This window comes from Athene noctua, chromosome 1, assembly GCF_965140245.1.
Source record: "Athene noctua chromosome 1, bAthNoc1.hap1.1, whole genome shotgun sequence".
Classification (NCBI taxonomy): Eukaryota; Metazoa; Chordata; class Aves; order Strigiformes; family Strigidae; genus Athene; species Athene noctua.
The window spans coordinates 218,799,578-218,813,766 of NC_134037.1; the positions used below are offsets into that span (position 1 = coordinate 218,799,578).

The following is a 14,189-nucleotide window of genomic DNA, read 5'->3' on the forward strand; positions in this document are numbered from 1 at the left end:
AATTGATCTTGCTTATGTATCTTATTTCTCTGTACCAAAAAGCTACAAACTTTTAGAACAAAGTTTGTTGATATTACATGTTAATTGCTGCAGTAATTAGGAAGTGTTCTTGAAACTCTTGTTCTAATATCAAATCTGCTTTTTTATGAAGGCAACATCAGATGCAGACCTGAAGGAGCACATGGTAGGGATCATATTCAGCCGGAGCAAACTGACAAATTTGCAGAAGCAGGTTTGTTAATTCTGAAATGCTTTGAGGATTAAATGTTCATGTGTTGGAATAAATATGCTCATTTTCAGTGAATATAGTACCTTTCACTTGATGCTTTGAGTTCTGCTGTTCTTTATAATCTAATTTTGGTTTACATTTTAAAGTAGTGTGTGTGTGTTTTGTATGATAAATCTGCTGAAATTGATGCTAAAAAAATCCAGTGTAATAGGATAAAACCTCCTATCTTATTAGGATCAATTTAAAACAGTTTTAGAATTGAGTTGTAAAAGGTACTTCATGTTTATTAATAGCATAATAGTAGACCCTCTCAAATTTCTAGGAGAGGTTCAGAGACAGAGTTTAGAATCTTAGTTTTGCACGTTTTCTCCCCATTTATGTCATCAAAAAGTATTTAGGTTTGATAAAATGAATCCTAAAAAGGTAATCAGTATGTAGATACTTAAATTACACTTTCCTTCAGTTAATGAAAGTTTTGAGTTTGTGCTTTTCTTACTTACCTTTGTTTTTCTTAACATAAAGCAGTAGCTAGAGTATGTTTTTTCTTTTGAATACTGACTTTTTTAAAAATATACAAATTAAGACATCTTTTATATTATCTTTATTACACCTATCACAAGACAAATATTGCTGTAAAGATTTTCAGAGTAATACAGGAAGTATTAGGTTAATTTTGAAGTTTCTTAGATTAGTAAGTCGTGCAGAATCTACTTTTTTGTAACCCATCTCAGCAAACTTTAAAATCTCTTAAATATTCTTTTTAACATTCTATTGGAAAAATGAAAACATGGTTTCTAAAACTTTCTAAGCTTCCTGAATAGTAAAGTAAACAAGAGACTAAGTCTTTTACCAAGTCCTTTTCTTTTGTGAGTATTGAGTAAATGTATTTCTTTAGAGGTTTTGTGGGTTTTTTAATCTGAATTCTGTGTTAAAACAAATTAAAAGGCAGGAAGTGCAATTAAAAATCATTTATTTCAGTGAAGTTTTCCAGAATGAAGATGAGCAAATTCAGTATTAAATCTAAATCTTAACGCTAAAGAATTTTATCTAATCTTCCCTGTAAATCTAAATTTTATTCTTTATTTAATGTTGAAAATAATTTAAGCACAGGCCAAATTTCATAGGCTTTCCATTTTAGTTATAGTTGTGAAGGTACATAACACACAATCTCTTTCACTTTCTGAAAGTTCTTAAGAGTTACTGTGTATTTGGATTCTGTTTGGATAGGTGTGTGCTCATATAGTCCAGGCGATACGAATGGAAGCAACCCGTGTGCGTGAAGAGTGGGAGCATGCCATTTCTAGCAAAGAGAACGCCAACTCACAGCCTAATGATGAAGATGCTTCTTCTGACGCTTACTGCTTTGAGCTGCTGTCAATGGTTCTGGCACTGAGTGGTTCCAATGTGGGCCGGCAATATCTGGCTCAGCAGCTGACCCTGCTCCAGGATCTTTTCTCATTGCTACACACTGCTTCTCCCAGGGTGCAGAGGCAGGTGAGTACTAACTGTTCCTTGTCTATCTTGGTATTTCTAGAAAAAAGTCTTTAGAATCCTTTAATTGTGTGCACAATAGTGTAATGTGTATTTGAACATACCTTTTTGTGAAGTGTAGTTTTGTGTTTTCTCTTCAAAAATATTTTCCCAATCATACTCAGATCATCCCTATATTTCACATAGGTAACTGTAAATAAAGCAACTCATTTTGTTCTTGTGAATAGAAATTTATGAACATTTAAAAACAAATCACAGAATGTCTTTTTGGAATTTGAGTGTCAGGTTTTAGGGTTGTTTCCCAGTTTTTGAATGGGGTTAAAATGATGAAATTTTAACTCTTTGATATATAAATACATATATACTCCAGCACCACCGCAACTTGTGTATGAAACTATTTTAGGAAGCACAGTGTTGAAGACAATAAAGGCTGCAGTTATGAAATTAAAACTCACTTTTGAGTAAGTTTGTAATGCTTTGTCTCCAAGAGGTAGAGCTGAGGTGTAGGAACCCAAAATTGCATGATTAACACGTCATCATGAACCTAAATCAGCAAACTATTCTGAAATGCCTTTGAGTAATACCACTCTTCACCTTTCTTTTCTTTATTCTGAAGGATTTTGAATGCAGTAATATAAATTGCTTTCTCAAACCATACATCAAAGGGACGTATGGTTTGCTTGGCAGGGTATGTTGCTGAAATGAAGTAGGATACACAAGAGCGAATAGTCATTTTGTGGGTCCTAACGGGGATCTTTTACATAAGCACACAGTCTCTGTTTTGAAGTGATGTTGCGAAGGATTCTTCAGTGAATCTTACTTCACAGTAGCCCAGTTGTTCATGTTTTCAACAGACTCATTCATGTCCTGTTACGTATGTTCAGTTTGTCAGGTCTTTCTGTTGCAGTGACTCAGAATTCTGTTTTTTAAGAAGGAAGTTCAGATTCTGAAGTTGGCACTGCCTTGTGACTGGCAGTACTTACATTTAGACCTGTGTGATGTACTACATTCTAAAAAGACTTCTTAATGTTCATGTATTGCATTTGTCTACTTATGAAACACAGTACTGTCAAGAATTATTACATACCATTTCAAGAACCAGAGGTGCTCCTTTTAAATATCAGAGCTATAACTTCCCATTTCTCAAGTTTAAAAGCTGATTTATTTATTTATTGGAAATAATTCTGAAGAAAAAGCAATTAAGTTTTCAGGTATGGAAGGAAGCTAGTGAGGTGTCTACTTAATTTTAGTAAGATCTCATGCCACTTCACTCTGGGGAAAGGGCCCAAGAGCGCTACACGGTTGCCCCCATTTATATGTGCTGCATGTGCTCCAAATGTCGGTAAATATTTACATGATTTGAGGAGGACATTGTTAATTCTTGCCCTTTTAATATCATGTTTGATCTCAATGCATAGTGACAGCTAGAATTATGGGATAATTTTTATTTTACCGATTAAATAATTTAAGTTATTATGTTATGGGATAACTTTTTTAAAAACCATAATCCATAATTATGGGACAGTCTTGCTAAAACATAACAGATGAAGCAGAGGCTTTGCTGGTTGAGATTAGACCTTGCATGAGTAGAGAATGGTTGAAATGTCTGTCAAATGGACAGGACCTAAAAATCCAGTGTTGTTTGGATATTTCATATTATGCATATATAATGCCCATATAACCTGTATAGATAAGGTGAGAGACTTTTAGTTAGCTGTGCCTGTTACTGATGTGGCATGAGTCCTTAGCATCTTTGTTTTACACTCAGGCTATGAGTGTAGTAGTGTGGAACTGTTTCTTTCTGCTCTCGGATTCCTCAGAGCTTTAATATCTGTTTCTGAACTTGAATGTTTTCTGAGTATATGTATGTTTATATGCATATAATATACATAACTATATAGACATATAAAATATTTGCTTTAGTACAGTTAATGCGCTAGCTTGTTGTTGCTAGGTGGTATGCCTTCTCTAGGTGGATTTTTAGTTCCCGTTTCAGAAGTTTTTCTGTCTCACACTCTCTACTTCTCATTTTCCAGTTTTCTCAACTGTAACAACATCACATTTTAACTCTCCTAGAGGCAGATACTGCCCCACTTAGTAATTATGATATATTGCAGATATGCAAAATGCAAGGGGTTTTTCTTAAAATGTAAACAGTTTTTCAAGAGAATATTGAAAGCTTGAGAAATCAGAAATGTTAATTTCTTAAGCTTTCATACATCCTGATTGGGACCCAAATTTGCATGATATAGCCAATTTCAACCCCAGTTCCACCAGCTGGTAAGGTTGAAGCATATAAATCCAAGACAGCTGCTGTTAGATCCACAGCAATTGGCACAGATTTACTTCTCAACAAGTTTCAGTTAGAGTATCACAAGGAAAACCAGTGGAGGAAGAAAAGTGTGTCATGATTCTCAGTACCTCGAGGCAAGTTCTTTGTATCCAGAAGTCTAAAGTGTCTCTAACAGTTCTACGACAGAGTTTCTAGCATCTAAAGATTATATGCAAAGTGGGTAACATGTTTATAATATAATTGTTCTGATTTTTTTTCTCCAGGTAACATCATTATTAAGACGTGTTTTGCCCGAGGTAACCCCTAGTCGCCTGGCTAGTATTATAGGAGTGAAGTCTCTTCCACCAGCAGATATAAGTGATATCATTCACTCAACAGAAAAAGGAGATTGGAATAAACTAGGTATCTTAGACATGTTTTTGGGATGCATTGCCAAAGCTCTCACTGTACAGCTAAAAGCCAAAGGAACTACTATAACAGGGACAGCTGGCACTACTGCAGGCAAAGGAGTTACTACAGTCACACTTCCAATGATCTTCAATTCCAGGTTTGTTTAAAAATATATATATATTCTCAAAATAAAGGCACAAAATAATTACTTTTTTTGAAGTCAGTTATATTGTCTTTTATGACCTTTGTTCTATAAATTGAAAAAATGGCATAACACTTTGACTGTATGAGTCATATTATTAGTTTGATTTAAAAAAAAAAAGAAAAAGAAAAAGCACAACAAAAACACAACCTATTCTATGATGAATATATGCACTATTTCTTTGTGCTGGATTTTGACCAATAGTAACAAATTACTTGAATTTATTTCATGTATTACCATATATCCTTTGCAGCTATATTCGGCGAGGTGAAAGCCATTGGTGGATGAAGGGTTCAACACCTACACAGATTTCAGAGATCATTATTAAACTCATTAAAGACATGGCAGCAGTAAGTTTCTATCCTTTAAATGTATGGAGGATATTCAAGAATTTCTGTTAATAATGTGTGGAGGTTATTCAGATATTTCTGATACATTTTTTCATTGCTTTCTATTACAGTTAGTATTGGGTTGAGCTGTTAAATGTGAATTGATCTCAAGAAGAAAAAGGTCCAGTCTTCTGGGTAGAGTCTTAGTCTAGGAGCAGTAGGAACTCAGTTCTTATTCTGCTAAACAGAAATCCAGTTGAGAAATAAGCTTTTAAATAAGTCGTACCAGAAATTTAAGAAGTAAATAATTACATGTTATTTTCTACATTATTAACTTAGAAGCCTAGCTTTTTAAGACTTGAACACTCTGAACTACAATTGAAAAGTTAAAAAATATCTGTTTCAGGCAAGTTTTTTAGCAGAAGAATTTGATGAAAAGTGATTCAGCTATTTCCCAGAAACAATACTGGAAAGAAAACAAAAACAAAACAAAAAAACCACAAAAATCAACAACAACAAATAAAAAAAAAAGCAGACAAAAAATGTTTAGGGGACAAGTGTTTAATTGGGAGGTTGGTTTTGTTTTTCTACATTCTGTACCTATATCAGTGAGACACCCCCAATAACATAGACTTTCCTCTGTGATTACTCTCAGAAAGCTGTTTCAGTGTGTTCAGCTTTGGAGTCCTATTTTCTAAACAGAATCACAGAATCATCTAGGTTGGAAAAGACCTTGAAGATCATTCAGTCCAACCATTAACCTCACACTGACAGTTCCCAACTACACCATATCCCTCAGCGCTATGTCAACCCGACTCTTAAACACCTCCGGGGATGGGGACTCCACCACCTCCCTGGGCAGCCCATTCCAACACCTAAGAACCCATTCTGTAAAGAAATGCTTCCTAACATCCAGTCTAAACCTTCCCTGGTGCAACTTGAGGCCATTCCCTCTTGTCCTATCGCTTGTTACTTGGTTAAAGAGGCTCATCCCCAGCTCTCTGCAACCTCCTTTCAGGTAGCTGTAGAGGGTGATGAGGTCTCCCCTCAGCCTCCTCTTCTCCAGACTAAACACCCCCAGTTCCCTCAGCCGCTCCTCGTACGACCTGTGCTCCAGACCCTGCACCAGCTTCGTTGCCCTTCTCTGGACAAATATTGACTCTTCTCTTCTCCTGTATGAAGATCAAACTTTATTTCCCTTTAGTCTAGATGAGGGAGACCTGACTGAGGCCATTCACAGTTGGGAATAATAACATTTCTTGATTACATTTTGCAACTGGCTTCTGTGCTTTAGGCATGCTCAAAACTTGTTTGGAGATTTGGCCCTGTTACCCAAAAGTGGGTAGAGGAATAGAGGGGTCCTAGTTTAGAAACCCTTCTTTGAGGATTTTAGAGCAGCTAATTATCAGTAGGGTGATACCAGTTTTACTGGTCACTTTATAAGTTAAAAATGTGACTCACTTTTTCAGCATTTGCAGTGTGTAGGTACCTAGATCTGAGTTAGTCACTATAGCTTCCTTTTTAGAGTCCAGTGAGTCTCAGTTATTTCTGTCACCCTTAGCATGAGGTTTAGAGATTTAGAGATTACATTAAGAATTTAAGGATTCTGCAGTCTCTTGAGTCAGGAACTTTAGGGTATGAATCAGTGCCATAAGCTCAGAAACTTTAAGGTTGGTTTGGAAAGTATGCTACATTTCTGATGTTTCCTGTGTACTCCTCTTTATTTCTTTCAAATATAGAAACTGTGGAGAATATTCATGAAGACCAAGCTAGGCGAGTGACGTTCTCCAGGAACCCACTGAAATCTGTGTGTTGTTCACTGTCATTTAGTTGTGTTCCAGCTCTGTATCTTTTTTCCTTCTGGCAGGGGGGCTTTAGGGATATCCCCTTTCATTCTTCAAATCATATACCCTCTGGCTGTTCCAGGTTAGTTATTGCAGTAGTTGCTCAGAGACTACCTCAGTCAGTCACCTGAGTATTTGAGGGCTAGTTTTTACCTGATCTGTCTGATTTGAAAACACCTGATTTGTCAGTCAGGCCTGACTTCCTCTTTTTCTATTCTAACTTGAGATCCTAACCTGATGTTGTTGTATGTAGCAGCTCCAGCTCTAATTACAGGTTTCGTTGTTCTTAATAATTAATAAAATCTGTAATAAATTGTTTTCTCTTTACCAGGGTCATCTATCAGAAGCTTGGTCCCGTGTGACAAAGAATGCTATTGCAGAAACCATCATAGCTCTGACCAAAATGGAAGAAGAATACAGGTCACCAGTGAGGTGCATTGCAACAACCAGAGTAAGAACTTTACTTGACATTAGTTCATTGTAAACATGCAGTAGGAGGCCATCCAAGAGCCTTCCTATTTTAGGAAAAACTTCCTTATACAGGTTGTTTTGGGAAACAATGCAGTTTATATTTTCCAAATCTATCTGTGTGCATAATGGTCAGGTATCCTAAAACAATCACTATTTTTCCTAATAAAAGTCCTGCTTTCTCTGTGTCACAGCAGATTGAGGTTTTTTGTGGCAGATATACACCAATAAAAAGTGAATTTTGATTAAATATGTGTCTTGGATACCTCCCAAGTAATGAAGAATAAGTGTTATACATTTGGGGTTTTACCCTTGAGGTAATTCTGCTTTAAGTTTGTGATACTTCTCTTTTACTAAACTTACGAGATCATCTGCATGGAAAATTGCACAATATATATCAGCTGTCTTTTTCCAATCTCTGCACCATTATTTTAAGTGGTTTGACTTCTGAGTCATCAGGTGCCACATATCAAGGCTGTGTTTATGAAAACACTCAGTAACAAACACTCTCTAGGACAATTAAGCTAAGCTTCACCTGTGTTTTAGTCTCAAAATGAAAAATCATTTGCTGAATCCTCTGTTATTTACCTGGGGTGTTTGGGTTTTTTTAATCTTACTCCATGATTCTCTTATAGCAACTTGGACTAACTTAACTTTAATAGATTGTTTGAAATACCACAAATGCATGCTTGTAGATTATGACATTCCTACCATTTTAGGGAGTCCAGATTTTTGTCTTCTCGAGCGTAATAATTACATGTAGAAGAAGAGGTTTGCAGTGGTTACAAGCATTTGACACCCATGTTGTTTTCCATCTTAAAAGGCTACACCAGTTGTCCTTTTTATCCCCTTACTCATAAATTCTTTGCTTTTCGGAAGACACAATCTGAGAATACCACCAGCTCCTGCTGTCACTGTGTTAGTTTAATCGGGTCTCAGAGAAGCACTGAATGTCAGCCTAGCTCTTTGTTTTGTCATGGAGGTGTGCATTTCTTTGGGGGAGTCCAGAAGATGATTACAATTAAAGCCATTTTGTTCAAATCAAACCTTTGATCAAAAACTACTGTAAAATGCAGCCTTCAGGTGCATTTCAGTTTGGATTGCAGGCCTATCAACAGATTATCCTCATGTATCTTTAGGATTTCATTGTAGTTAATGGAGAGGGAGATAAAAGCTTCCTCTGAATAATAGTTAGCTCGGAACCCTTTTCTAGATAATCTCAAATGCCTTTTACAGTGAGGAGAGAACATAGGCAAACTAATCTCATTGAGCTAAAGTTTTGTTGGTTTGGGGTTTTTTTTATTAGTCTGTGTTCTTGAATTTCTTCTTCTCCACCAAAGCCTGCAATGTTTGGGAGTGATAATGCAAGTCTGTATTTGCCATATTTCTCTATAATATTCTCTGGTTGATCTTTGTGTTTCTTCACTGTTTCTCTCTTGTGTGCTAACTACTGTATTTATGACCATAAAGTAATACACCTGAAAGAAACAAGGTAATTGCCAAAAGTTCAGTAAGTTCTATTGTGTGCTTGACTTCTTTTGGAAAAGAAAAAACTTGCATTGTATGAGCAGACTTCAACTAATGAGGATAACAGTTTGCAGGTAACAGTCATATTCTTGCCTGCTGAAATGTATATTTTTAGTATTTGAGATTATTTTTTTTTTTAGTATTTCTGAAATATTTCATTCTATCTTGCCTTTCAATAGCTATGGCTGGCCTTAGCATCCCTCTGTGTACTTGATCAAGATCATGTTGATAGACTGTCCTCAGGAAGATGGATGGGAAAGGATGGACAACAGAAACAGATGGTGAGACAGAATATCATATCTTTTTATGTTTATTTTTGATTTATTCAGGAGTCAAATAATTTAGAATAATGATAGGGAAAGGTAGACTTGGCCTAACTTTATTCCTTCCTGCTGTCCCCCATGGATATTGTACATACATGTTTGGTGTACTTGTGTTCTAGACAAGCACTACTCAGAAAATAGAAATTCCAACTTGAAACAATAAAGTAGCAATTCTGCTGGTATTCAGGATCAATCAAGGCCTTCCTATCACCTGTAGGATGGATTTTTGAGAGAAGATTGACTCAGTTAATATGGCACCTTCTATCAGAGCTCTTTTCTTTCTGTCTGGATCTCTGTCACATAATAAAGTAAATTCTTTTTGTGTTCCTCAATAACTTCTCTGTAATTTAACTTCCTCTTCTCCATCTTAGTACTGAGTGATTACCCCAAAGAGAAAGAAGCTCTTTCTAACTGAATTTAGTATAGCTATTTACCCAGAGGATTTTCAAATTTAATATGGAATATGATGGGTTAATCAAGTTTCTGTCTGTATTTTTCAGTATCACAAAAAACTTAGATTTTTTTTTTATTTTTTTTTAAAATACAAATCTGGAAAGAGCAAAATAATGAAGCTAGTCTCTTTATAACTTGGTTAGGTGGGGTCCTGTGGGAGGCAACGGAATATCATGCCTTCTCACTATCAACTGCGGATGCTTAGTGCAAAGCAGTTTAGTGTAGGTAGAAAGAGAATCCAGGGCAGAGCTGCAGCAGCAGCAAGGACTAAAACTCTGCTGAGAGAAGGAGGCAGATGCAAAGGTTTCTGAGGATTAAGAAAGTCAAGGGACTTCTATAGAGCTTTGGAAATGTCAGAAGAGTAGCCAAGACATCGTCAATCAGGATACAAGCTGCCGAACCGAATCCTGTTTTATGCCAGGATACTCAAATTTCGAGGTGAACTGTGTCCCCCCCGCCCCCTACTGGGACTGCTGTTGAAAGGATTCTGCTCTAAGTTGCAATATCATGGAAAGCACATGTTCTGGGGGTATGATGGAAACTTGTTCTCAGACATATACATAATAAAAGTCAGTTATTGATCTATGTGTAGATATTTTGAACTGTAAAACAAACATCTGTGGAATTTTTAAAAAAACTGTATCAGTAAAGCAACTTAATTTTATGATGGATTTTGAAATTTGCTACTTCGATTGTATTCTCTCTGAGTTACAGATGATTTACAGCTTTGATTAGATGTTTGAACAGAGTAAACATACCATATCAAAGTAATTAAGTGTAAATGGCATGTATGTTGACTGACCCAAGTCCTCATATCTCTGAACTCTTTTGTTAATATTCCCATAACCCACTGTTACCCCATAAAACTTTTCTCAGACTAGTTGAAAACAATGTCTCAACTGTATTGTTGAAAAATGCATTTTTTGCTACATCATGTAAAATATTAGAAGAAGAATATCAGAACTGATGTAATAAATTGGAACTTTTTGTGTCCAGGAGTAGTTGTTTAGATACTGATTATTCTAAAGATGCAATTCATAGTCTAAACAAGCTTTTTATCCCCCTTTATTAATTTGGGGCAGGGGTGTTTGGGGGGAGAATAGAAAAAGCCGCTGAAAGATGATGAGTGGTTTAATAAAGAGAAATTTTTTTTTTTTTTTTTTTTTTTTTGTTTGTTTTTTAGCCAATGTGTGATAACCATGATGATGGTGAAACTGCTGCAATCATTTTATGTAATGTCTGTGGGAATTTGTGTACAGATTGTGACAGATTCCTTCATCTCCATCGGCGAACAAAGAGTCATCAAAGACAGGTAGAGTGTACATGACATTATGTTGTATGCACTTCATACATTCTGTGCATTTCCCCAATTAATATATAAGCAAAAGACAGTAGCAAGTATGAAATCTGAAAATGTTGTTTTATTTTGGAGATGGGATATATAAGTTTCCATTTAATTCTTTTCAGTTATTTTCACTTGTTCTCTTGTTATCTTCTGAAGAAGATTAGAAAATCATATAGTAGTCCTTGATTCTAACTCTCATGCACATCAGCTTTTTTCTCTCTTGTTCAAACATTTTTTTAGGAGACTCAAGAAAGTCTATGCAGTTTCTAAAGTATACATTGATTCTTTATTCCTGTTAAATTATATCTTCTTCACTACTTCTATCACATGAGTCAATGCTGTCAACCCTTTCATTTTTAATGTATATACATTTTTTTAATATCCAGGAAGACCACTTGACGACAAATATTCCTACTGGTTCCCTTATGTTACTTTTCTCTTACTTTTCAATATTCTTCCAGCTCTCGCTGTCTTTTCACAGGTAAATAAGTTGTCACATCTGTAAGCTTGAAAATTTCCCGATTTGTATTTGTTTTGGTTTTAGGATTGAAACGTCTTTCCTCTTTGACTTAGATGAGCTTTTACGAACTGCTGTGTACTCTGCTAATTAGTGTTCTTTTGTGTTATTCTTTTATCCTCTTCATCTCTAAACTTGAAAGTACATTCTCCTTGGAGTATTTCTTTTTCTTATTGAAATTGACATTGAAGATGTCTTTACCTCTGAACCTACTGAACATTTTCTTGACACTATTTCTGTTCTGTTGGGGGTTTTTTTGTGGTCCTTTGTTTTCCCCTTTTCCTCTGACTACTTAAATTTGTGCAAAGGCTAAAATAATAAATCTTGTCAATAAAGTTAATTCTATGGAAATCATTCCTCTTCTCCATCTCCTAGAGTGCATCTACATTAGTTTTTTTAGTTACGATCAGGAATGGGCTTTTAAAGCAGATATGATCATCTCTCCTTAACATGACTTGATTTGTGTTTTAGAGCAGCCTTGGAGTGCATGAACTGGATTCCTTTTAGGTGAAATTAAAACCAAAAGAAAGATAGATGCAGGGACACACTGCTAATGGTGGTTCAGTGCAAGGGATCAGCTGGTCTAGAGCATGTGTGATGTAAACCAGATCACTGGGGTAGAGTTTCACTCTATAGACCTTCTTCTTGGTGCCTCAGCATTTGCAGCGTAGGCTCAGCCTGGAAGATCCATGTGTTTCTATTATCTTCTATTTCTTAGCCAGAATCTTTGCAGTCGCCTTTGAAATTTTCCTGTTTTGTCATCCTAAGTAGATGAGTTTACATGTCTACTCTTTCGTCATGGCCTCAGCACTAGTCTCATTTGTTTTCCTGAATTCTCCTGTATAGACTGTTCAGATTACAGTTGATAAAAACTAAGCTCTTACTTCATAGAAAACCTCACATCTCTCCTTTAATCTATCCAAAATCTTCCTATTTACTTCTAAAAGCATGTTTAGACGTCTAATCTTTATTCACCACCTTTACATCTTTCATGTTAAGCCTCTCAAGATAAATTTTAAGTTCTGTAATGTTCCTTGTCTCCTGTTTTCTGTTAGCTTCCTGTTCTTTGTCCAACTTCTGTCATACATACCTCTGAAATGTATTTTCTCTTCCTCCAAGAAAGGACAGCCTGTAAGTTACTATGACCTGCTTCTGTGAATCCTTTGCGAAGCAGTTGGGGATTTTTCCCAGATTCTAACAAGAATTACGAGTTCAAATTGAGTGTATACATCCATACCCAGGAAAATTCTAACTTCTATTGCTTTGCAGGTGAAATGAATGAAAACAGAACTGCCTTCAAAACTTAGAAAAGGAGAAAAAGAAGAGACTGTATGAAATGCACTAGGGATCTCATGCACTTTTTTAATTTTGAAAAGATTTTGTTGTTCTTATTGTAGCCAAAAATATCCACTGTGTATGTATGTGAAAGTCAAAAATACTAATATTACACACTTTTATAGTTGTTATTGCATAGTACATATTATTAAGACCAGTGTTAATTGTTATAATATATAATATAATATATATTAAGTCAGTGTTGCTTTGATAAACTACTAGCATGGCTCTGTGAAGATATTTCTAATGTTTTCTTGTGGTTTTAATACACTGTGGCCTACTGGATGAGTTGAATAGTAGGCATGAAGTCCAAGCTCCATATTTTTAAAATTAGAAAAAACGTTGTGCAGCTCTGTTCTTAACATTCCTGCACTATTCTTTCCCAGACACATTAATGCTCGAGCATTAATTTTAAGTATTTTTACTTCTAAAAACACAAAGCTTTTATCCATTCAGCAATAGGTACAAATTACAGAATGCGTTAAAAAATTAGTTTGCAGTCAACAAACTCTGCAGAATCTATAAAACATCTGATGAAAATCGAAAGACCCAGTGACAAAAATAACATAGAAATGCTCTTTGTTATCTGTTTGGTTAACCTGACAGGTATTCAAAGAAGAAGAAGAAGCTATCAAAGTTGATCTCCACGAGGGTTGTGGTAGGACCAAACTTTTCTGGCTCATGGCATTAGCAGATTCTAAAACTATGAAGGCTATGGTGGAGTTTAGAGAACAGACAGGTAAAACAAAACTATTATTTCTTGCTCTTTATCCTGATTATTTTTACCTTTTACTTGAGCATTTGTCAAAAAAAAAACCAAACAGTTGGGGTTTTCACCTGCTTCAGGGCAATGCTTTTAATTGTTAATAAAAAGAAAATAGTTTTTATAAGAATTGCTGGTTTTCTGATTGTTTTCTGTGATTGTTGTTTAGATGTCTGTTGTTAGAATATCAGTCCCCTATGTTTCATTACAATGATTTTCATGGTATTTTTATTTTTGCGGACCTAGGCAAACCGACCACCAGCAGTTCTGAAGCATGTCGTTTCTGTGGTTGTAGGAGTGGAACAGAATTGTCAGCAGTGGGAAGCGTTTGTTCTGATACAGATTGCCAGGTGTGTATTAGCAAATACCAATCATCACGAATTACATAAATAGAAGGGACTGCAGGATCAAATTGATTCCTTATTTTGAGTAAACCTTGTTCATCCCTGTGGTCCATTTAAAATCAGACCTCTCATATGACAATATTGACTATTGTAATTCAAATTGAATATTATATTATAGTTCAAATACTTCCAACATTGTAAATGTTTAGTTTAATTACGGGCTACAATCACCAATAATCAAACAAAACACTAGGTAGTTTCATTATTATCTTCAAAAGTATCGCAAGTTTTCACAATAGCATTCCAAGTATAAAGTAAAATATACACTGTCAACGT

General features: G+C 35.5%; 1 protein-coding gene across 16 annotated transcripts in view; it reads left to right on the forward strand.

Annotated features, from left to right (window-relative positions):
- Positions 1-14,189, forward strand: part of MYCBP2 (MYC binding protein 2) — a 205,505-nt gene that overhangs the window by 184,782 nt on the left and 6,534 nt on the right. For all 16 annotated transcript variants that reach the window (XM_074911767.1, XM_074911899.1, XM_074911776.1 and 13 more), the window contains 9 exons: positions 152-232; positions 1,457-1,723; positions 4,277-4,560; positions 4,859-4,955; positions 7,110-7,229; positions 8,953-9,054; positions 10,733-10,861; positions 13,353-13,485; positions 13,756-13,859. In XM_074911767.1, the coding sequence (XP_074767868.1) occupies positions 152-232; positions 1,457-1,723; positions 4,277-4,560; positions 4,859-4,955; positions 7,110-7,229; positions 8,953-9,054; positions 10,733-10,861; positions 13,353-13,485; positions 13,756-13,859 (1,317 nt within the window). The remainder of the gene's footprint in view (positions 1-151; positions 233-1,456; positions 1,724-4,276; positions 4,561-4,858; positions 4,956-7,109; positions 7,230-8,952; positions 9,055-10,732; positions 10,862-13,352; positions 13,486-13,755; positions 13,860-14,189) is intronic.